General features: G+C 39.9%; 1 protein-coding gene across 3 annotated transcripts in view; it reads left to right on the forward strand.

Annotated features, from left to right (window-relative positions):
- Nucleotides 1-803: 803 nt before the first annotated feature.
- The window catches only part of PDE11A (phosphodiesterase 11A), a 136,411-nt gene continuing 115,215 nt past the window's right edge, over nt 804-21,999 (forward strand). For all 3 annotated transcript variants that reach the window (XM_084522984.1, XM_084522986.1, XM_084522985.1), the window contains exons 1-2: nt 804-1,940; nt 17,949-18,107. In XM_084522984.1, the coding sequence (XP_084379110.1) occupies nt 1,170-1,940; nt 17,949-18,107 (930 nt within the window). In that variant the 5' untranslated portion in view covers nt 804-1,169. The remainder of the gene's footprint in view (nt 1,941-17,948; nt 18,108-21,999) is intronic.

A 21,999-nucleotide genomic window follows, 5' to 3' on the forward strand; every position in this document is an offset into this window, starting at 1 on the left:
CAAGGACCCCGGCAGCTCGGGATCCCCGCTGATCGCGGGTTTGCCCGTGCGTTTCCCCGGCCGCCCGAGCTCCCATTCATGAATTTCTGTGAAGCCGCCTTCATTCAGTCTGTGCTTAGCGCATGAAAGACATTTTTCACGTGTTAGGATCCATGACTCCGCGGTGTGTTGGTTGTGTTTTTTTTCAATCGCCTGTGCGTAGGCATCGATTTAACACTGAAACGTGCTCCACGTGCGCATAAAAATAACCCCGCTCCGGCTGCTCCGTGCATGCGGCCGCTCTCCGTCTGGAAGCCGCTGCCGCAGAGCCCCCGGCCCCGACGGGGGGCGGCTTCCCCGCGGGGCCCCGCAGGCGGCAGCCCGGCCCCCAGCCCCGCACGGAGCGGGATCCGAGCGGGGGAATTCAGCCGGTCTCTCCCCAAGGGCTCCGTTCGTTCCGCCCGTCCTCTGAAGTGCTCAAGTGGCGCAAACGCTGCCATAAATTAACCCGCTGTAACGGGAGCACCCGCGCCGCCTCTCCCGCAGCCCCGCGGGAGGCTGCCCCTTCCCCGCACACGCGTGGGCAGACAAAAGCTCCCCCCCGTTCCCCGCTCCCGAATTCCCGAACGAGCTGCGGAGCCCCCCACCCCCCCTCGCTCCGTGTCCCCCCGGTGCAGCCCCGCCTCGCCCCGCGGTGCCTCCCTCGGCAGCCGGGCTCCGCGTCGCCCCTCCGCCCGCCGCCCCCCCGCGTCCTCCCCCCGCCCTCCCCAGCCTCCCTCCCCGGCGCTCCGCCGGCTGGGTTACGCAGCAGCCGCCGCCAGCACTTGGCAGGAGGGCTTCGCCCCGCCGCTCCCGGAGCATCTCCGGAGGCAGCGCCCGCCGGGGAGCCGGCCCCGGACGGAGGGGGCAGAAGCGGAGGAGGGCCGGGAGCCTGGCAGCAGCAGAAGCGCCCAGGCTAACACGCACGATACTACCACTAGTAAAGAGGGGGGAGAGGAGGAGGCGCGCCCCCGAGGAGGAGCCCTCGCCCCCGGGCAAGAGCCAGGGGCGGCGCTCGCCGGCAGCCTCCGTCCCTCCCTCCCTCCCTCCCTCCCTCCATCCCTCCCTCCATCCCCCCTTCCCTTCCCTTCCCATCCCCGCGCCCGGGCGCCCGTCGGGGCATGGCCTGAGCCGCCCCCGCCGCCGGCACCATGGCGGCGGACGCCGGCCTCGACGTGGCGGCGGTGGAAAGTTTCCTTGACAGGCACCCGGAGCTGGTGGAGAAGTGGCTGAAGAGGCGAAACTCGGTGCCCAAAGTGCCCGCGGGCGGCCCGTCGGAGGAGCGGCAGGGAGGAGGCGGCGGCGGCGGCTGGGGCAGCGCGGGCGGCCCCGGCGGCGGGGGGCTGCAGCGGCGGGCGTCCCACAAGGAGCTGCGGAAGAGCTTCGCCCGCTCCAAGGCCATCCACGTCAACCTCACCTACGACGAGCATGTGCACGCCCGGGCGCAGGAGCCGCTGAGCAGCGTGCGGCGGCGGGCCCTGCTGCGGAAGGCCAGCTCCTTGCCCCCCACCACCGCGCACATCCTCAGCGCCCTGCTCGAGTCCCGCGTCAGCCTGCCCCAGTACCCCCCGCCCGCCCTGGACTACAAGCGCTACCTCAAGGAGCACAACGAGCGGCAGTTCTTCCTGGAGCTGGTCAAGGACATCTCCAACGACCTGGACCTCACCAGCCTCAGCTACAAGATCCTCATCTTCGTCTGCCTCATGGTGGACGCCGACCGGGGGTCCCTCTTCCTCGTGGAGGGGGCGGCCGCCGGCAAGAAGAGCCTGGTCTCCAAGTTCTTCGACGTGCACGCCGGCACCCCGCTGCTGCCCTGCGGCTCCACCGAGAACAGCAACGAGGTGCAGGTGCCCTGGGGCAAGGGCATCATCGGCTACGTGGCGGAGCACGGAGAGACCGTCAACATCCCCGACGCCTACCAGGTAGGAGCCGGGCGGGCCCCCGGCTCCCCGCGGCCCCTCCTGCCCCGTCGGGGCCCCTCGGGGTCCCTCCTGCCGCCCCACGGTCTCCTTCCCTCCCTCCTTCCCTGCCTCGGGGCGGCGGGGGTCGCGTTTAGCCGCCCGCTGGGTTCCCCGGGAGAGCTCGGCGGCTTCACGCCTTTTCAGAAAGTCCTCTGGGATCCGCTGGAGAAAAGTTTAAAAAGATGCTCGCGACACTGCCAATGATCGTAGCCTTAAGGCTCGGTCTCGCCTACCGTTCCCTGCCTGCTCGCTGCCGAAGTCATCTCCACGGCTTCTTAAAGAGCGTATGTTTTCACTGGTGCATGTGCCCACTCAGACCGCATGGCGTGTATTTTCAAACTGCTTCCTAGGAGTGATAAAACCATCCCCGTTATCCCCGTTGCGAGGAGTTCCCCCACCTTGTATTTTTACAGAAGCTTCAGCTTGAGTTGTGAAAATGCAGTCCTGGCTTCAGGGCAAAAATTCTGGCAGGGACAGAAGTGCCCTGTCCCGAGAGTGTTAATGCAAAACAGTGCATTCAGTTTACTAGCGTCAGATTTACCACCTTCTGTCTCAGTCCTAGGGATTGTTTCTGCTAGGTACTAGCGTGAGACGCTACCAGCAATTTAAGATTCTGTAGAAAATTAAGAACCACAGAACCACCCATTTTATAAATGAGGATCTTGGAAAATCTTAGAAAGGTGGGAGATGTGTGTCCTTAATAATTCAGGTAAAAAATGTTCGATGTCTAACTTTGCTCTAGAATAATTCCAAACACAAACATTTAAAAAAAGGGGATGATGATTAATAACGAACCATACAAGGAAGAAACTTGAAAATAAGATTGGATGCTTTTTGTTTGAAATACAGAAGAGCTGGGCTAAATTTTTTTTTGGCTGAATATTTATGTATTTGTCAACCAGTGAAAAATACTAAGCTCCTCACAGATATGGACTGAGAGGTTTCCAGCCCGCAGAAAAAGGAAAGACTAGAGCTTGGCAAAAAGGCTGTAATAGTCAGCCTAAAATGACTGACTGTTGGATCACCTTTGAAAAAATCTAAGCTTGCTTTCTTAGTTTCTTTTTTCCTTTTTACCCATTATCCACTTTCTCTTACCATTTGATTTTTTTTTATAACTTTCTAAAACTGTACACTTACCAAAATTTCTGCTCTTGGGGGCCAAGCAGAAGATATTCTCAATAGTCTCAGGTGAATAAACAGATGAAGGATATCTGAGTTTGGCTGGGAAAGAGCTCTGTGTCTCTTAACTCTGGATAGATCCAGACACCTTTTCTTTTGGAGGTGAGAAAGCCACTGGAAAGGCAGGGTGTTTTTCTAGTCCTAAGGGACTGTTACTTTCCTTGAGTGTGTGTTCATTTTGCATTCCCTTCCCTATGAAAAAGCCCAGCTACTTTAAGCAGCTTGTCTATTTGGCTGGTTCACAGAGATCAGTGGAAAACAATCCACGCAGTTGCCATTCCCAGTACTATTTATATTGTACTTTTGCCTGGATTGTATTCTTTATAATCAATTATAATAAATAATACACTTTGTTGTATGTCTAAGCCCTATGTACATTAGTTACTGTAGAAGGAAAAGTTCTGAGCCAAGTTTCTCCTGTAATTATCAGTTGCAACTTCACCGCTTCTCATGGAGTTACTTCTGAACAATTCTAGTACATCAGAAACTTCAGACCTTGTAACATTAATGAAAGTTTTTCTTGCTAATAAAATGAGGGATATGCTTTCTGTTATGTTCCCTAGTTAGTACAGTTTATCTTCTCTTACCTGGCATGTATATAACCATTGTGCATCATTAAAAGGAGACCTTTCTAATTTAATAGCATAAAGAGCCCTAAGGAAGGCCAGTTATGTGTACGCAAAGAAGCTGTTCCACCTCAGATCATTGTAGTGATCACAATACAGCTCTTTAAAAATTAACAAATGTGATTATATGATTTTTGTCAGCATTGCCACTGATGATGAAAGTGTTTAATCAACCATCAGGTAAAAAAAAAAAAAAAAAAAAAAAAAAAAGCACTACCAGGAAACTTTGTCTGGCTGACAGATGAATTTGGAGAAAAAGAAGCAAGAGAGCAGCACCATTTTGTCCATTGAAGAGAATGTTTATGTTGACGATACTTATTTGGTAAGAAAAGGTCTTTTTTGTAATAGGTCAGATTAGCACCTCTAGAGTAAAGTATCTTTGCTTGTTTTTTAAATTAAAAAAAAAAAAAAGGTAAAAATACTTCCATATCATTAATTACCTCATTTACAATATTGGGAAATTTGTCTTATTATTGTGCAGACATCTTTATTTTCTCAGAGTCCGATCAGATACTAGTTGAAGTGACTGGAAGTCCTATCAACCAGTATGGACTGGGTGGCCAGATTGTGCACAGATTATTGCCAGCTACTACTGGCATTAATGAGACTTCATGGGAATAACATACACATTTAAATCCTGTCATGTCCTACGGTGTGCTTCATGCAGGCAGTTACCTGTACCCCCATACAGAGTTCAATAGGCTTAGGAAGTTTGTAAATGATTTGCAGTGTCATTTTCAAAGATAGCATAAGATTTTCAATTACACATTTATTTTTCAAAAAAGAAAACATATTTGAAATAATAGGCTGGGGCTATTATTAGCCCTCTGTGATTATTACTGTCAGTGGGTCTGTCTTTACAACCCTGCTCATGTAAACTGAATTAATTGAATGTGCATAGCTAGATACAAGATTTGGAATCAATATTATGTATTGAGGACTGTATCACAGTCCAGATTTTTTTTAGTAATATACAACTTTGGATGCCTCATGGTAATTTGATCTATGAAGTTTATGTGAAGTAATTGACTAAACATTTTGGAGGTCCACAGCATCAGATAATTTGACAAATATTTAATTTATGGGAAAGTTTAGGTGAATGTTATACACCTGGTTCAGAAATTGCCGGATTCATTCATGACTCAAAGTTTTATTGACCACAGTGCAAAGTCACGTGCTGAAAGTGAGGTTTTATAACTGTATAACAACTTGTAATATATTTTATTTAATCTGTAAGAGTTAGTACTACAGAATTTGTTGGAACAGGAATGGAGATACATACTCTCTTTGCATTTTGGAGTCAGTCTAAAACTTTTTATCCTGGAAGTAATCTAGTTGTAGATTAGACTCCTAGTAAATTTAAGTTTTAAAATATGGCCTTGGATACTTCCCTTGTATTAATTTTGGGAAGCGTTACTGACTCCTTACTCTTATGCAAATAATGCGGTATGTCTTGAGCATATGTGTTTGAAGAATCAAACACCATTATACTGTCAAGGAAATTAGGACCCAAGTGTCCTTTTGAGACTTCCTTTAACAGAGCAGAGATACAGATTTTGCACTTGGGTATGAAATGTATTAAATATATTGTAAGTATGTAGGCAGAGGCAATATTAAACCTTTATCTGCAGGTCTTATGAGTTGTTCAAAAATTTAACTTTTTTTTTTTTGCTAATTAAATCTGTGTATTTTTCATGTCATCCCTTCATACAGATCTTCTGTGACGTTCAGCTGAGGCTCCTGATCGCTTCTATTTTGTTCCATCTTTTAGAGCATCACATAAATAAAAAATAAATCTTAAGGAATGTTTGGCTATTGTTATAACTTAATCTGTGTAAAAGTTTAGAGATAATAGTATCCCACATCTTTCTAACTACTGAAAAAATCCTACTCTTTAGTAAGATTAGTAAGCATACATCAGGAAGCATTGAAAAATGTTTGGCTGTTTTCCAATGTCAGCTAAAAAAAGTTTTCAATATACCTTATGTTAAGTTTAGAATTTAAAATATAGCTTTAAATAAAGATAAAATGGCTTACCAGATGGATGTTTTAATGAAGTGGGGAAAAAAGAGAGAAGTATTAAAAGGATTTACACTAAGGCATGGGTTCTTGGAGGCTGGAGAAGGGTCAGTAAAAATGATCAGAAATGATTTTTCAGAACAGCTCAAGTCTTTAACAAGAATAATAGCTAATTATTCTAAAACATTTAACTATAAAAACTAAAATAAAGCAAAACAGAAAACATTGATCTCTTCTCACTGTTTTCTCTGCCAAGTTTAGGCCAAATGGCATGCAACTACTGCAAACACACTCTGTTAGAAGAAATCTTAAAAAATTCCTGATCACCTGGGCACAGGTGTTAAGATTGTGTCATTTTTCTAGGAACTTTGTAGGAGCTAGGAACCTAGGAGCATTCATTTTCTTCTGCTTGTGTTGGATGGTATTACAATTATACAGAGTTACTGCTTACAGGTGCAAACTCTTTAGCCTGGCTTTTCCCAAGTAAGAGGTGTTGCCATAGGTGGTGATGAGCAGATGGGAGCCACATCTTATCACACAGGTTAACTGCTTCTTACTATCAGAATTATCAGTGCATCTCTTTCTATTCTAAAGAGCAGCTACAGAATTCCTGTGAGGGTTTGGTCCTGTGGGTCAGAAGCACTTAGGAGCTGCCTTGATCAGCAGTGCTGGAGCAGCTGGCACTAGCCCTTGCTGCATGTATTTCCACACCGGCTCTCAGCAAGGACAGAGGTTGCTCGTCAGAGACCACAAAACATGGCAACCAGACAATCTCCATGTAATACACAAAAAAATGAGTTAGAACATCTTTTACTGTGCATTAAACATGACTAGGAAGCACCACAGGGAACAGAAGAGATAATTACAACTGTAAAGAACTAAATTGCTCAAATATGCTCTCCAGGAAAGGGCACCTCAGTCCACCATGCAAAATTTAGGAAACATTAAAGTTATGAGTCTCTAGGAAGTGGCCTTGTGCCATCCACATCTGAGAGCCACAGCGGCAGCCGCAGAGGTAGGGAGGCATAGCTGCTGCCGATGTGAGGCTCTCAGAGGCCCCTGCACCTTATTTCATCTCCCATGGCCTGTGAGCCTTCTCAGGGAGCAGTTTCTGACTGAAATGTAAAACTTCCTGGGCCACACAACATGCTGTGTGCTGATGGTGACAGGCTGCAGGTGCCATGATGGAGCAAGCCCACCTCTCACCTGTCTGTGTGGAGCAGGCCAAGTTACCTCACAGGCCAGGATGGCGGTTGCCTGTCCACCGTGACAGGGCAAGCTGCTCCCACCCAGGCCATCACTTCATGGCTGTGCAGCACCTGGGCATGCATCCCTTGCTGGTTAGAGACAAAAATCAGGGGGTTGGCAGCAACTGGGTGCAGGGTGCCTAGGTGGAGCCTGTTTAATGCAAGTCCACACAGTCCTGAGGCAAAAAGCTAGGACTGGAACCTGCTCCCCGCTCATGTGTAATGAGTTTTGCAATAATTTGCTATTGCTGGGAAGTTACAAGCGGTGGTGCGGGTCTTATGCACTTAAAGTCAGTGCTGAAGCATGTTGTGCTGCCTGATTTTGGTGCTGGTATGAGGAGGTGCTAGGGTGCAGGTGGTGAGGGGTGCAGGCTCCTAGGCAAGCCTACATGTGGAAGACTTCAAGGTATCAGCATGCTGGTATTTTTTGTTCACTTTTTTTATCCTTTTTGTTTGTTATTAAATGTGCGGTCTGTTTTCTTACTGACCTCACAGAGTAAGTACTTGGTGCCCTGATACCCTTGGCTACCAAAAGAAGTGTGGTAGTCGTAACAGCCTTTTAGCTCTCTTTTCGACAGAATGTCTGTGGGCTAGTTCTGTCTAGTTCTGTGAGGCTTTTTTTTTTTTTCCTGTCAAACTTACATACTTCGCTAGCATATCAGTTAGTTAGCTTGTTTATCTGAAGACATAAACATTTTTAGGTTTATTTTCCTCAGCTCCTGGTAAAATTTCCTCACAGCATGAGCAGGAAACTGGTCCCTCCCTGGCCTGTGACTCCTCAGGAGTGCAGGCATGCCATGAGGTAAAGAGGCTGTGAGTTGTATGACGGTGTACTTTCAGGGCAAGAAGGGGTATGGTTTTGAATACAGGTCTGGAGCCTTTTGATCCGCTTGTATTACCTCACTATAAAAACCTCACAGATCTTAATAGCGGAAAAATAAAAATAGGGAGGCTCCAGGAAAAACATCTGAATGCTCATCTGGCTTCACATCTTGCTAGAATCTGTGGTGACTTAAAGGAGCAGAGACAGTTGCCTCTTGCTTTCCTTCTGTTCCAAGTAGCTTGCATTAGACACTTGGTACAGGCTTCATTACTTTTTAAGGAATATATTCTGGAAGCCAGCAGCTACAAAAAGGGTTACCTCAGGCTGTGGTTTCTGCATGACAAGTACAAGTCTTCTTGAGTGGTGCAGTAGAGATACTGGTATGATGCAGAGGGAATAGTAATCCAGATTATTCCTATCTGTGGCTTTTTGCATCCTCTCCTGTGATGTTGCCCTCTCTTCTTCTCAGGCAAGTTCACTGTCTCAGCTGGAGGTGAGTTCTGAATCCCTTCAGTGAGTGGTTCTTTTTCCTTGTGTGTTAGGTTTGTTTTAATAGGGAGGAGGTAACACTTCTGTGGGGAGTGCTTTTGGAATCCCTACTCCTGGAAGGGCTGACCTGGATTTGTCTCATTGCCATTCTGTATTCTGCTCTGCAAATTAACTGCAAGGTCTGCTTCTACCTGGCTGCAGCTGATACATCTTTTGGTGGTTCTCTCCTGGTTCTGCTTAAACTGTGGAAAAGGCAGGGCCTATGAAAGGGGGAAGGAGAATATATCCCTCTGTTTCTGTTCTCCCTGGTGAAACTGATGGCACAGGTGAGGCTGTGCTTCTCATCACTTAATTTAGAGTTGCTGTCCTTTAATCAGTGTGGTGGTTTGGGATGCTTTTTTATAGATAGGCTGCAGGAAATTTAACTAAGTTTAAAACACTGAAACAGTAGAATATATGGAAATGCAGTCTAAGCAGTTAATAGCCTCAACTTCATGCTACGGTGTAATATATGATACAGTATACATATAATACTTAAAGACATTATAGATTTTTAATGTTTTTCCACTTTTCTGGTGTTGCTCTTAGTAACTTCATTACAGGTCTTCATATATCATTTTAGAAGCAATGAGCAAGAACTCCAGCCAAAGGAAAAAGTAGACTTAATTTCTTTCCTGTTAATACAGCTCACTTATTAATTAAATGCTTCATTTTCTACACACACACACACACACCACCCTGTAATTCTTACATTCTTGTGCTGTGGAATTGTTTAAATATGTAAAACAAAAATTAAAAATAAATATATATATGACTACATGTAAAAGGATAAGATAACATCTCAGTAAAAGAGTTGGAGTAGAAAAAGAACTAAAAAGAATGAGAATATACATAAACTAAATGTTAAATGGCAATCACTTTTTTAAAAATAAGCAAGAATAACTATGAAATGGGAGTTTAGAGGATAAGTCAGCACTGCTACACCAACAGTCAAGTACAGAAACAATTTAAGATTGTTGCTTAGAGCCTTGTGAGAATTCAAACACAACTTCCTATTGCTGTCACTGATAAAACTAGCTGAAAGACAAATTTATGTCAATACTTTAGTCATTTAGCTGGCTTCACTACCCCCCCCTCCATTAGACAGATCTGACTTTAGTTGCACTCATGCTTTATTGCTTATTTATTGCTCATTTGTCTAGGTAAATTCTGTACTTATCTTATTTAGAAAAATGAGTATCTAATGTATATTTGGTGCGTGGCTGTGTTCTGCATACACAGTTGTTGTTTGTTACTTTGTTAATTTTATTCATGTACCTAACTAGAAAGATGTTCTGAATGATGTGTGTGTGTGTCTCTAAGAACATTATTTGGGAAAAAAAAATCATAATCTCTCAGGACAGAGGAGAAATATTTTCCACCTATATGGCATGCTGCATTGTGGCAGTGCAGCATAATATAGTTCAATTATCTATTTGATTACAGTACGTCAGTGATGGTGAAAATGAAGGGTCTGATTCTGCAGTTCTAATTTTAGCAGAAATCCCATTACAAGAACAAGACTGAATTAAGCCTTAGTTTTGCTTGGTAAAGGATTTTGCTATTCTATTCAATTGGTTTTCAGTTTTCCAAAACAAATGGATATTACTTTGAATTATTTACATTTGTATGTCATTGTGCCATTTTTCTATAGAATAGCAGAATTAAAACAAGCAAGCATACATACATTGTTACACAAGTTAACTTGTTTTACTTTTCTGCAACAGCTCTATTGACAAACTGAAATATAGACAGCTTGAGCTCATGGATCAGCAGAGTTGTGTTAGGAGGGTAACAGCAACTGCGTACAATCTGTGTTTAATGTCTAATGTCCCTACAATACACCTTTAAAAATGAGTGTGGCTAAGGTTAATAAAACTATTGTTTTGTCACAATAACACTTTAAATTTATTATTCAAAGATCTTACTATACTAGCTTAAATTTTAATATATATATCAATATAAAAATATAAAATATATAAAATTCAAAAAATCATCCTGTATGTTGGGGAGAATGGCACTAAATGGCTGACAGTGAGAACTTGAATGTGGGAACTTGTATGGTGGTGTGGCTGGTTCCCAGCAGGGCTTCAGCATGCCAATTACATACAAGGGCATGGAGAGCCACTGTGTTAGAGCAAGCAGTAGTGAGTGTGATCTCTAAATATTTAAAATTAGAGGAAAAAAATATTCTCTTTTCAAGTTTCTTCTTTGATAAAAATGCAGACAGAGCAGGAATGCACAGCTGTTGTACAGGATCAGACTACAACTTAAGTTTCTGCAGTGCTATCAGCAATCTAATGTTGGTTTGTCTTGAAGGAAGAACAGAATTGTATTGGACCTGGGTAATGTTGTCCTGCAGAGGAATCTTTTCTTATTCCTGCTGTTGATCAGCTCAGACTAGGAAGCATAAAATGTGATTATGTTTATTAACTTGATATTCATGTCTACAAACTTGATAATGCTTATGAAGATAGTTTTTCCTTTCTCAGAAAAAAATTACATATACTATTTTCTCTGTTAATTTTGTGCCAGTGCTTGTATAAGTAGTCAGTGTGTATTGTTACTTGTCTGTTGTCTAACTAGTAGATGAAACTGTGGTCAGGACAGGATGTAGATGGCATAATGCATCCCCACCAATAAAATTAAAAAAAAAAAAAAAAGGCCCAAACTGACGCATTTAACAATAAAACATGAACTTTAACATTGCAAGTGAACTTCTTTTTTGCCCCCAGGAAAGTCAATAAGTCTTGTGTATTTTTCAGCTTAAATTATATACGGACTTAGTTTTACATCTGGAAGTTAAGAACCTTAAGGGCCAATGTTCCCTACTCCTTTGGGGAATTGTTTTGGGAGTGAAGAAATGGTTTGCTGAGCTGTTACGTGCTTTTCTGTTTTACTCATTTTATCTTATAAGAAATATTGCTGTCATATAAATAGTAGATAACTGGACTATGTGCTTATTTACTTGGGAGAATTAGGTTTTAGGTGCTGGAGAATACACTTCTGTTCTGCTGCCTTTGTCTCTGGGGCCTTAGGGATTTGGGGAGAGATGGCAGGAATGGTTGCAGCAGTCCTTACAAGGAAGTCTCTTCAGAGATTGGTTTACTTAGTTTTTGCCCCCAAAAACAAGTAACTATTTTCAACAAGGTTTTGCCCATATCCACTGCAGTGTTTTATTGCTTGGTTTCTGTTCCTTGTGTATTACAGACCTTGCACTGTATGTGATTTTTATTTTTTTTTTTACCTTAAAGAGAAGATTATCTAGAGCAGATGCCTTCATTTATTTACTTCTAATTTGTATTTTGACTTTGTTATGCTTTAAGTCTGGATAATATGCCGTCTTTTGGGTTGTTCTTTTCCTATTATGCTCATAGGAAACATGATCAAGAAATTGAATCAGTCTTTCAACTTCAGTTTTTCTACTTCTACAAGTGACAATGCTGCTGCAGCCTGGCTTCCTGTAAAGTCAAGGAATAAGGACATAAAGATTCATTTTCTTTTCCAAGTTCCAAGGGCTATGTTTAGAACTGTACTTCTGCTAATAATTTGTGAACCTACTTAAACTGAAAATCAAACTGAAATCCAGTTCTTTAACCTTTGCTCAGAAATTAAAACATTCTTTATTGCTACCATAACTTATTCCATAGCTTTAAATCCCCCCCAACATTGGAGTTATATTACGAACAAGAACACAGCAGTCAGTTTGATTCATGGGAGTTATGGAGGCTCCCTGTGGCCTTCAGTGGAAGGGTGCTTCTTGCTAGCTTTTTTGAAGAGTTTATTTTAAGTTGGCAATCATGAGAAAATGTCTAGATGCTTTTAGTGGGTGATAAAAATAATGACTTGTTAATGAGATTTTCACCTCTTTGTGGTCAGCATTTAATTTTTATGTAGAGTTCCTCTAAGCATAGCAGTTCAGTTCTCATAATGATCAAAGACTGTTATTTGGTGATTACAGTTCTACGGCCAATTTGTCATTGCTCTCCAACTAAAGAGGATTGGGCCTTAATAGATTTCTTTGCACTTCCAATCCTATCAATGATACAGCTGATCAACTTTTTTCAGTCCTTGCCCAATATTTTTATAACTCTCAGTCAGATTTACAAATTAATCTTATGAGTACAGAGGTCTGACCAGAGGACTTGAGATAGCTCATGGGGATGGGCAGTATTATGATTTTTCAGCTGGTATGATGAAGGGTAAGGGATCTAGAAAGGTGAATTTGAACGTCCTACATCACTAAGATGTCCTGCTGATCCAGGCCCTTGCATTTCTGATACTTATGTTCTTGATCACTTTCAGGCTACCCTTTAATGTTATTCACACAGTACAGGAACTAGAAACTTAATGTTTCTTAACGAATGTTGATAACACTTATGATTCCAGAATGTAACTGTCTGTACCCTAGTTTAGCCTTTTACAGAATAAAAACATGAGACTTTTCAGCTAGTGAGGAAAGAAACATCTTTAGTGTACAGAAGAACTGAGACTGCAGTGTTACAGCTCCTACAGCTGAAACACAAGTGCTTGAACTGATGAATCAATCCTACGCTCATCTTTCCTTGACTGACCATCGCATTTTACAGGGCAGTATTTCCCCACAGAAGAATGACAATCAATAAACAGCTTTAGACAAGGTGAGATTTATCCTCCAGAATAAACGTTCCTTTTTGGAATTTCCAAAATTCTAGTTCAAAGTGCCTCAGTCATTATGCTTTGAATGTGTCTAGGATCTAGAAGTCTCATTATATAGAACAGATAAGTTAAAAAAAAAAAAAAAAAAAAAAAAGCCTGTGAGTTTTAGCAGTGTTTTTTTAATAGTCAGTGGAAAACTTGACTTTATAATTCCTGGGTGTTCTTGCATGAAAATACTGCCGGTACAATTATAGTTACAGTGAAGGCTTTTGAAAAATATGTATATTTTGTATCTGGTCTGCCCCTGATTTCTGAATAAGCCTTGATCATAAAAAAAATTAAAAGCAAATGTTGCATTAGTATCATCAACATTAATATTCCTTAGCAGCCAGAAGCCCAGCACGGATGAAGACCTTGTTGTGCCATGGGCTGTTCTAACAAATGGGATAATAGTTTGTATCACAAAACATTTGCAGCCTAACAGAGGGCTTCTCTGATTTAGCAGCTTTGTTATCAGCTGCTAAACAGGCCTCCTTGCTCAAGGTTACTACCCTGCAAGTAGGGGTGGATGTAAATTTTGTACAAGCTCCTCAGCCTTCACAGGTCACACTTGAGTTTTTATTGATGCTGTTAAATCCAGCTAAACCTCTCAGCTAGATCCTACCATGTACCTCCTATTACAATATAATAAGCTATGGAAGAAAGCTGAGGGGGGAGCATGGGGTGTAAAAGGAAGGTTTGGGACATAATGCAGGTCATCTAGTCATTCAGCTTTCTTATATGTGTATTGCTTACTTCAACAATATTAATGCTGGCAGAAGTAGTATTTTTGTTCATGTCTTCTTCCTCATTACTCTTGCCCAAATGTCACTAAAATGAAATTCCTGGCTGCTCTTCCATAAAAGTTTAGGGACGAAGTTTCACCTGACATCTTGATTACTCCCATCTACTTACTACCAAGTTCTTGATGAGGCTTGTCTCAATCTCTTCCTTTTTCTAACTAAATGCATTAGCTTATCTATAGCATGCTTATTGTACCTTTACTCTCTGTTCCAGAGATGTAATGTCCTTCTGCAAAAGGTAGTCCAGTTCTCTAGCATAAGTGAGCAATTTGATATCAATGAGAATATCACCAGAGCAGGTCACTGCATATCTGGGACTGAGGCCGTCTGCTCCAGGATCCCCGTGCCTCAATTCTTCATTGTAGGTGTCCCAGCAAAAGACAGAAACAGGAGGCTTCAAAAATCCACTTGAAAGAAAATGCAGTATAGGAGGAACAAAAAAGACCTTGCCTTGATTTGAGTCATTAAAAATAAACTTGCTATCCCAGGAGGCTTACCACAGCTGACAGACTTGTTCTGATTGTGATGGCGAGAGCACCAATGGGGATTTTTTACAGAGAAATTAGAATGTTGGTGTTTCTTGTTGTGTGCAGTGAAAAGTTTTCTCATACTATGTGGTACTGCTGAGGGAGACAACTGCTGTATTTAGGGTGACTGTTGTTGGGGAGAAGCCCATTATGTAGTGAGATGCTTTTAATGTGTGGGTTTGCCCCTTTTATGAAAGTGCATCAAGTGTCTTATACTCACTGTATGTGCCTGAAAGGTGATTGCTAGTCTTCATAAATGCAGAACTGAACCTGAATGCTTCCTTGTTTTACAGAACAAGGACCACAGGTGTGACAAACTTTGTGGACAAATGCAGCATCCAGAATAAGGATGGAATGTGACTTCCTACGTACCTATGAAAAAGCATAACTTGTCACTCTAGTCTAGTTTTATTGTAAACATAAATTATTCTAGTTATAGAACTTGTAAGCAAGGGAGAAGATTTTGACAGTGCCCTTTCCTGAGTAAATAACAGATTGTAAATTACAATTGGATTAAAATCCTCATTGTAGTGAACCTTGTTACTTAAACTTGTAGTTAAACGTAAATTTGCTCAATTTTTAATCTGACATCTTGTCTTACAGTATTTATTTTTGAGTGTGCTCAGAGAAAACAAATCCCAACTCACTCTTCGGTTTAACTCTTCCTTGAAGATTTCTTTTTTATAAGGCTTACAATTAATGCTATTACTATCCAAGGCTGCTTTTCAGTTCAGTTGTTCTCTATGAGCTCTTCTGAGTTTGTAGAAAGTAAAACGGAGCAGGGTCTGTGTCTCTTCAGTAACACTAAGCATATCGATATTTCAGGCACAATAACTAATTCTAAATATTAGTTCAGACATTACCAAGAAGCAGTTGAAAAAAAGCTTAATTTATTCATTGGTGAAGCCTACTGTGTGATAATTGCACTGCAGTTCACTTCTGGTGTATGAGTAGCGTGCCTTTCTAGGCAGGTTTCTGTACAGTGCAGAACAGTTCAGCCTCTATTGAAGTTGATATCAAAGCGCACAAGCAGCATGCGGAAAGATCACAAGATCAGCCAGGTCTGGGCCCCTGATGTCGTTATTAAAAACCATTCATCATGGGGGTTCTGGTTCTCCTAAGGAAACTGATAGGCACAAATAATTCAAGGGAATCTCATTGTCTTATCAAAGACTGCAGATTAGTAATCTGCTCTTCTTGGAAGCAAAGGCTGTTAATATGCTCTAGAGGCAGAAATAGATCTAGGGAAGAATAACAGACCCTAACGAAATTATAGAATTAAAACAGGGAAAAAAGAATGGTATAATAAAACAGAATCAAGAGCTTGGTGTTCTGTGGCAAAAATGTTATATATGAATATCATGGTTGGTATTAATCCCTTACGCTTAAGGGGTCTGAAAATCTGCACAAAGGTATAAACTAAACAAATGTGTATATTATGTTGAGTGAGTGCAGATTATAGGTTACTTCTAAATCATGTCACTTCTAAGGTGGCTAAAACAATGTTTCTATAGCATCTGCAAAGAACAGATAGAAACAGATGTTTCTATAACATCAACAATCAGGGAAATAAAAGTAGGAATAAGATTGCCAGGAAAAGTCTGACAACTTTTAGTGTCAGTAAAGATATAATAAATTCTCTCCCTCATCTCAATCAAGTTTTATCTTAGATCAAGGACTATATGGATAGTTCTTTCACCAGTGGATGCAAATGTACATGAATATTTCAAAGCCAATATTGCCTAAACCTTTGGAAACAAAGCTCTTGCTTCATGTAGAAGAGCTCAGTTTTCTTGTGTTAGGGGAGCCAGAACGGTCTGCAATATGAATGCTAACTTCACCCAAGAGGAACGGAGCTGCTGCCTGGAAATGGCAGAAATTCCCTCCCTGGCTGATGGTTATTGAAGATGATCCCCTCCCATGTGGACTGGAGATGCTGTTAGCGCTACCTCTTCTGAACTTCACAGGCTTCTTTGAGACACTGATTTGCAGTTTGAGTGGTACAGTTCCAGAGCAGAATGGATTTCTGTATTCCACCATGTTTTTAAAGGAAGTTTAGTTCAGTTTCCCTTCGCTTTTGTCAATCTATAATGAAAGTCATTTTCTCTTAAGATTCGAGTCTTGCTCTGAGCCTTTTTTTTTCTTACTTTAAACATTATTGTGGTTAAGAAAAACAGACTGTTTAATGGTCGAAAGTACTATAATTTCCCCTTACTCTTCTGGTAAGCATAGAAAGTTGTATGAAAAGATATTTAATACATCTTTTAAACACTTCTTTTTTTTTTTCTTTTTTTTTTTCTTTTTTGTTTACATGGTAATATTTCTCCAGTGGCAACTAGCTGTGTGGATCCTGCAGAGGAAGCTTAAACTGTAAATCCAAGGAATATGCATAGCCATGTCTTCAGCTATGCAATACACTGAGAAATATACTGGCGTGAGGGGGCTTTTTAAGGTTGAATGTTCCTATACTTAGATTTCCGGAAAAAAATGAGGTTTTTATTGCATTTCTGTGAAAAAGCATTTTTACCCAGTTGTAATATTAGCCATCATAGCAAGCCTCGTCTGTTTTACTAAATTTAAAGTGCAGCAGGCAGAGAAGTAGGGCCACCAAGTGTCTCCATCTGCTTGATGGAGAAATCACAGGCATCTACAAAATACAGATGTGAAATGGCAGCGTGGCCTAACATGTATGTGCATATACAATCACGTTACTAATTCTAGATACCAGTCTTGGCTGGAAGTCATTCATCACAATAAGTGTTCCAAAAAGTAATGGCACTTCTTTGAAGTGATAAAATTTATTTGTTCTAAAGATGTCATGTGGTTGCCCTACATGTATATTTGCCATTTCTAACTGGTTATAAAGATGGTAGTTTGTCATCCTTGTTTACAATTTACTACATTCTGAAATTCCTACAAGTATTAAAGCACCTGTTTGAGGCATGAGGCACTACTTCTAGTGTTTTAGGGTAAAATGACTTTTTTAAAATGTCAGTTGCTCCAAATCAGCGTGTTAAATATGAAGCAAGGACTATCTATATGCAACTGTTTTTTTTTAATATATTTTTTTATGTATTAGACTTAGTCTTAATAACAAGTACTACTACATCTAACCCCAAAGCCATTCAGATATTGTCCAATATGTGCAACGCTCTGATCCCACATGATAGAAGAGTGGCAACAAAAAGTATGAACCAGTGCTAGTTTTAATAGATTTGATTGTGCTGAAATTTAATGTCTCATTTTAATGAGAGGCAAGCATTTATTTAATTCTTATTAAGGTAGAAATGTGAGACTTTACATAATTGCACTCACAATGCGTTGTACTGAAACTTTTAGAAAGAAGTGCTGATTCTTATTATATATATTTTTTTAGTATCTTAACTGAAGAAAAACAGCTAAAAGAGGATAAGGTAAAAACACAGATGCAACAGCATAACTTTACTATATAAGACATTGAGGAAAATAAAGTACTTTGCTATTTGAAGAAAACTCAGATGTATGATGTGCACATTAATACTTCCTTATTTTCTTTTGAAGGATCGACGCTTTAATGATGAGATTGACAAGCTCACTGGATACAAGACCAAATCACTCTTATGCATGCCCATAAGAAACAGTGATGGAGAAATTATTGGTGTTGCCCAAGCAATAAATAAGACTCCTGGAGGTGCCCCCTTTTCTGATGATGATGAAAAAGTAAGACTGCCTTTTTCTGTTTCTATCTTTAATATTAATAGCTTGGCAGGGAGACTTCTAGAGGTACTTATTGCAGGTGGTAGGAGTATAACGAGTGCATCTTCTAGACTTTGTAATTGGGTTGTAATTAGTTAATTTCTCAGATATGATATCACCACAGCATTTTATTGATGTACAATTTTTCTTTCTTTTTGTCCCTATTAAAGGGGAGTGAAGGGCTGATGTTAGTACTTATTCTCTATGTCCAGCTTGTGTCTTGATGTTTTTATCATTCCAGGTTACCTGTCTTTACTTAAACCTGTTACTGATCTGTTTTTAATGCTTTTTCAACTCTCACAAAAAAAAAAAAGTCAGTAGACCTAATGTCTTAAGATGTTATTGCAGCTGTAAAGCAGAAAAGCGGATTCTTGTTTCAGGAGACCTGAACTTGGTGTTGTACTATTTTTGCCTTTTTTCCCGATCTCTTGTTTAAAAATAATGTTGGCTTCCATGTTAGCTGAAACACTTAGTATGTGCTGCTAACCTCAGATTAAGCTAGATCTGACACTGAAGAATCACTTTGCATCCCTCTTAAATTAAATCTTAATCATTCCAAATTTTAGCTTCCTTACGCATCTTGGAGTTTGTTACTTATCTGTGTTTGAAAACACCTATTTGCATGGGTGTCTTTCTTTATCAGCCAGCCCTTCACTATGTAGCCTGTTTCATGTAGGTTAAGTTTTTGTAGATGGTATCTTGTTGTGTAGAAGCTAGAGTTTCGAAGACCTATCCTCTAGTATACTTAGAAGTTATGAATTAAGTTTAAGGGCTCAGGGAAAATATATGGTTATTTTGGGATAGTTCAGAAAACTAAGATTTTAAGTTATATTTAGAAGGAAAGACTAAGAACTTTAGTACAGAGGCATTCTATATAGATGTTAATGCATATACATCCCCTATTATAAGAATAATACATTGTATGCTTTCTGTCTTAAGTAGTTTCACTTCATAAAGAAATGAAACATGAAGAGAGCACTTGACATAAGGAAGAACTTGTACCTCCAATAAATGAGATATTAGGTGCTGATTCATAATTAAATTGGTAGAAGTTCTTGCTTTAGGTTCAGATTACTTTTTTGTCATCCTATAACTATTTTATGAAGATCAGGTACACTGAGGAGTTGTAATAGATAGGGGGTAGTAGTTGTTGTGTTAATATTAAAGTGCTTAACATAAAAAGTACAGGTCTTAACATAAAACATGCATCTGTTCAATAAATGCAGGGGATCTTGCATCTGAAACTTCACTTTACCATTTAATATGTTTCATGTGGACTTTCCATGAAGTAAACTTTAATAGGAAAACTTCAGAGTTGACTCTAAATTCAGAGTTGTCAAGGAATTAATTTTTGTTTAAGCAATAGTTTCTCTTTTAATATAGGTACTCTTTCAATAGAACATTTGGTGAAAACAATTATTAGAACAAATACAATTTTCTGTTTGTAAAGAAAACCACAGCATGTTTATCATCACTGAATATTTACTTTTCTTTTTCGTAAAACTACCTGTAAGAATAAGTTTATAGGGAAAACTATTATAAAGAAAATTCTAAGGTTGCTGACTTAAAATCATCACCTTCTCTTCATGTTCTGCATGGGATAAATGCCTGTAGCATTTACTAAAACTTTAATGGAGTTCATACGTTTACCCTGTTGTTATCACACAACACAGAAGGCTTCCAAGTGCCTGTGAAAGGATAAAGAGGATAGAAAAGGGAAAATAAGTGTTCATTAAGTTAGAACTGGCAAGTAAAGGGAGCTCAAGTATCAGAATAGAGGGAACAGCAAGGATGGAATTTAAAGGTAGGGAAAATAGGAAATGGTGCTGGTGAATGCAGAGAGGAGGGAGGAGAAAATGAGAACGAAGGGTTTTTTTTGTTTTTTGTTTTTTGTTTTTTTTTGTATGTTTGTTTTTAAGAAGACTACAGAAAAGTAAGATAGGTCAGCAAGCTGTGGAGAAACAGAATAACAATTCCATCAGACCAGGAAAGAGAAATAAATTACCTTTCAAGCTTGTAATGGGAAACCACACGCTCCTGTTTATATTGATGTTGTATTGAATCTTATTTTTGTGGAAGTCTAGGTAGAGGCAGACTTGGCCCCGAAAGCTTCTTATGTTGATTCGAAAACAGTTAATACTTGATAGAGAGACCTTGTTGGTGTATTTTGTATGTGCTGACATTTCTATGCTATGACGTAAAGAGGTGTTCTGTAATGCCTCTTGGAAAGGAAAATCCTACCTCACTGTTTCATCTAAGCAGATGATCCTTAGAATCAAGATTGTATGACGTTAATGAAAAGCATTATAAAGCTAAACTAACAGTTTATGAAATTTTAAACAGCTTGCAAAATATTACACAAATCAAACTTGTCTTCCATAGAAAATATGTTAATTATATTTTAAGTACTTCTTGAAGTTGCTATTACATCTCTATTTTTACCTGTTATATCTACAGTGATAAATTTAGGGTATAGTCCAGAGCCATTTAATTGTTGTTGGAAACAAAGGTTTGGTGAGAATAGTCATACAAAGATTCATATTCTTAATGTCGGTTAATAGCATCTGGTTTGTGTAGTGGGAATAATTCAAAATTGATTGTCTTTTTTGAAATTTCATTACATGAAGGAACTTTTTTGCAGTCCTGGTGGGAAAATCCTTGCCAAGTGAAGTATTAAGTGTGTACACTAAAGTTGAGAGAGTAGAGGACTAATGATTATTTTATACCTCCTATTACTTACCAGATTTCTTCCAATAGAAACAGTTATGAGCAAATTTCTTTATATTACTTAGATTATTTAACATAGCACATACTTGCTATCAAGTGGAGATCTTCAAACAGTTGTTCTTAGCAATACCTACTTATGTGTGAAGAGCCAGCTTCCTTGCTGTGTATCCTCATATGCTTTTGGTGTCTTTCCTAAATCTTTCATTGTTATATTATGATCTGTTGTGTTCATGAGCTGTCTGTTAACTTCTTGTTAAGCTTCAGATTCTTGTTGACCTAGCCATTTGAATTGGAAGTAAAAGATTAGACTTGTAACTGATTTATCATATTCTTATTTAAAGCACATTCAACAAATAGAAGGAGTGAAGTATAAGTTAGGGAAAGGGCAAGAATGCATGTGGTATGACAGACTAATAATTCAGACAACTCACTCCCCAATTACTCTGAGGTATTATATATGATCTTTAAAAAATATTTTGTTAAAGCCAAGTAACTGGGGTTACCATTGACACAAATATTAATATTTTAAAACTGAAAAATATGGACAATATTAATTGCAGTATGTGTATTTGACATCCTCCTTTGGTTAATACTTTCTTCTAACTCTATGTATTGAGTAAACAAGGAAGAAATTCAGTTCTGTCTCTGGCAGTATCAACTATTGTGGTACGGTGTTAAAGGTAACTTATCTTGACAGAAGAAAAATCTCTTGTAAGAGAACTCTTCCTGTTTCTACAAAGTGTCTGTGTAATTGATGGTGCATTGTACAAATAACTTCACAAAATAACTGTCAATTTTCAGTCATCAGACATCTGAAAAGACCCGTACTTTTAAAATATTTGTTTTTGATTCTTGAAAATATTAATGTGGAATATTGATGTATTAACATACAAATCTGGCAGTGCATGCTACAATAGCTAGTCAAATGCAAAATAAAGAAATGAGTCCCTCTCTAAATATACCCTTTATATAGGCACGAGGTATACTAATAAAGTGTAGAAAAAAAGTATCTTGTTCAAAGTGTTGCTTTTATCTTCTATACATATCATCTTTGATAATATATTTGATTATCATATGTTCAACAAGCAAAACAATTGTAAATGTGAGTTGTGTATTACATAAACATGTT

This window comes from Aythya ferina (assembly GCF_964211825.1).
Source record: "Aythya ferina genome assembly, chromosome: 6".
In the NCBI taxonomy this organism is placed as follows: Eukaryota; Metazoa; Chordata; class Aves; order Anseriformes; family Anatidae; genus Aythya; species Aythya ferina.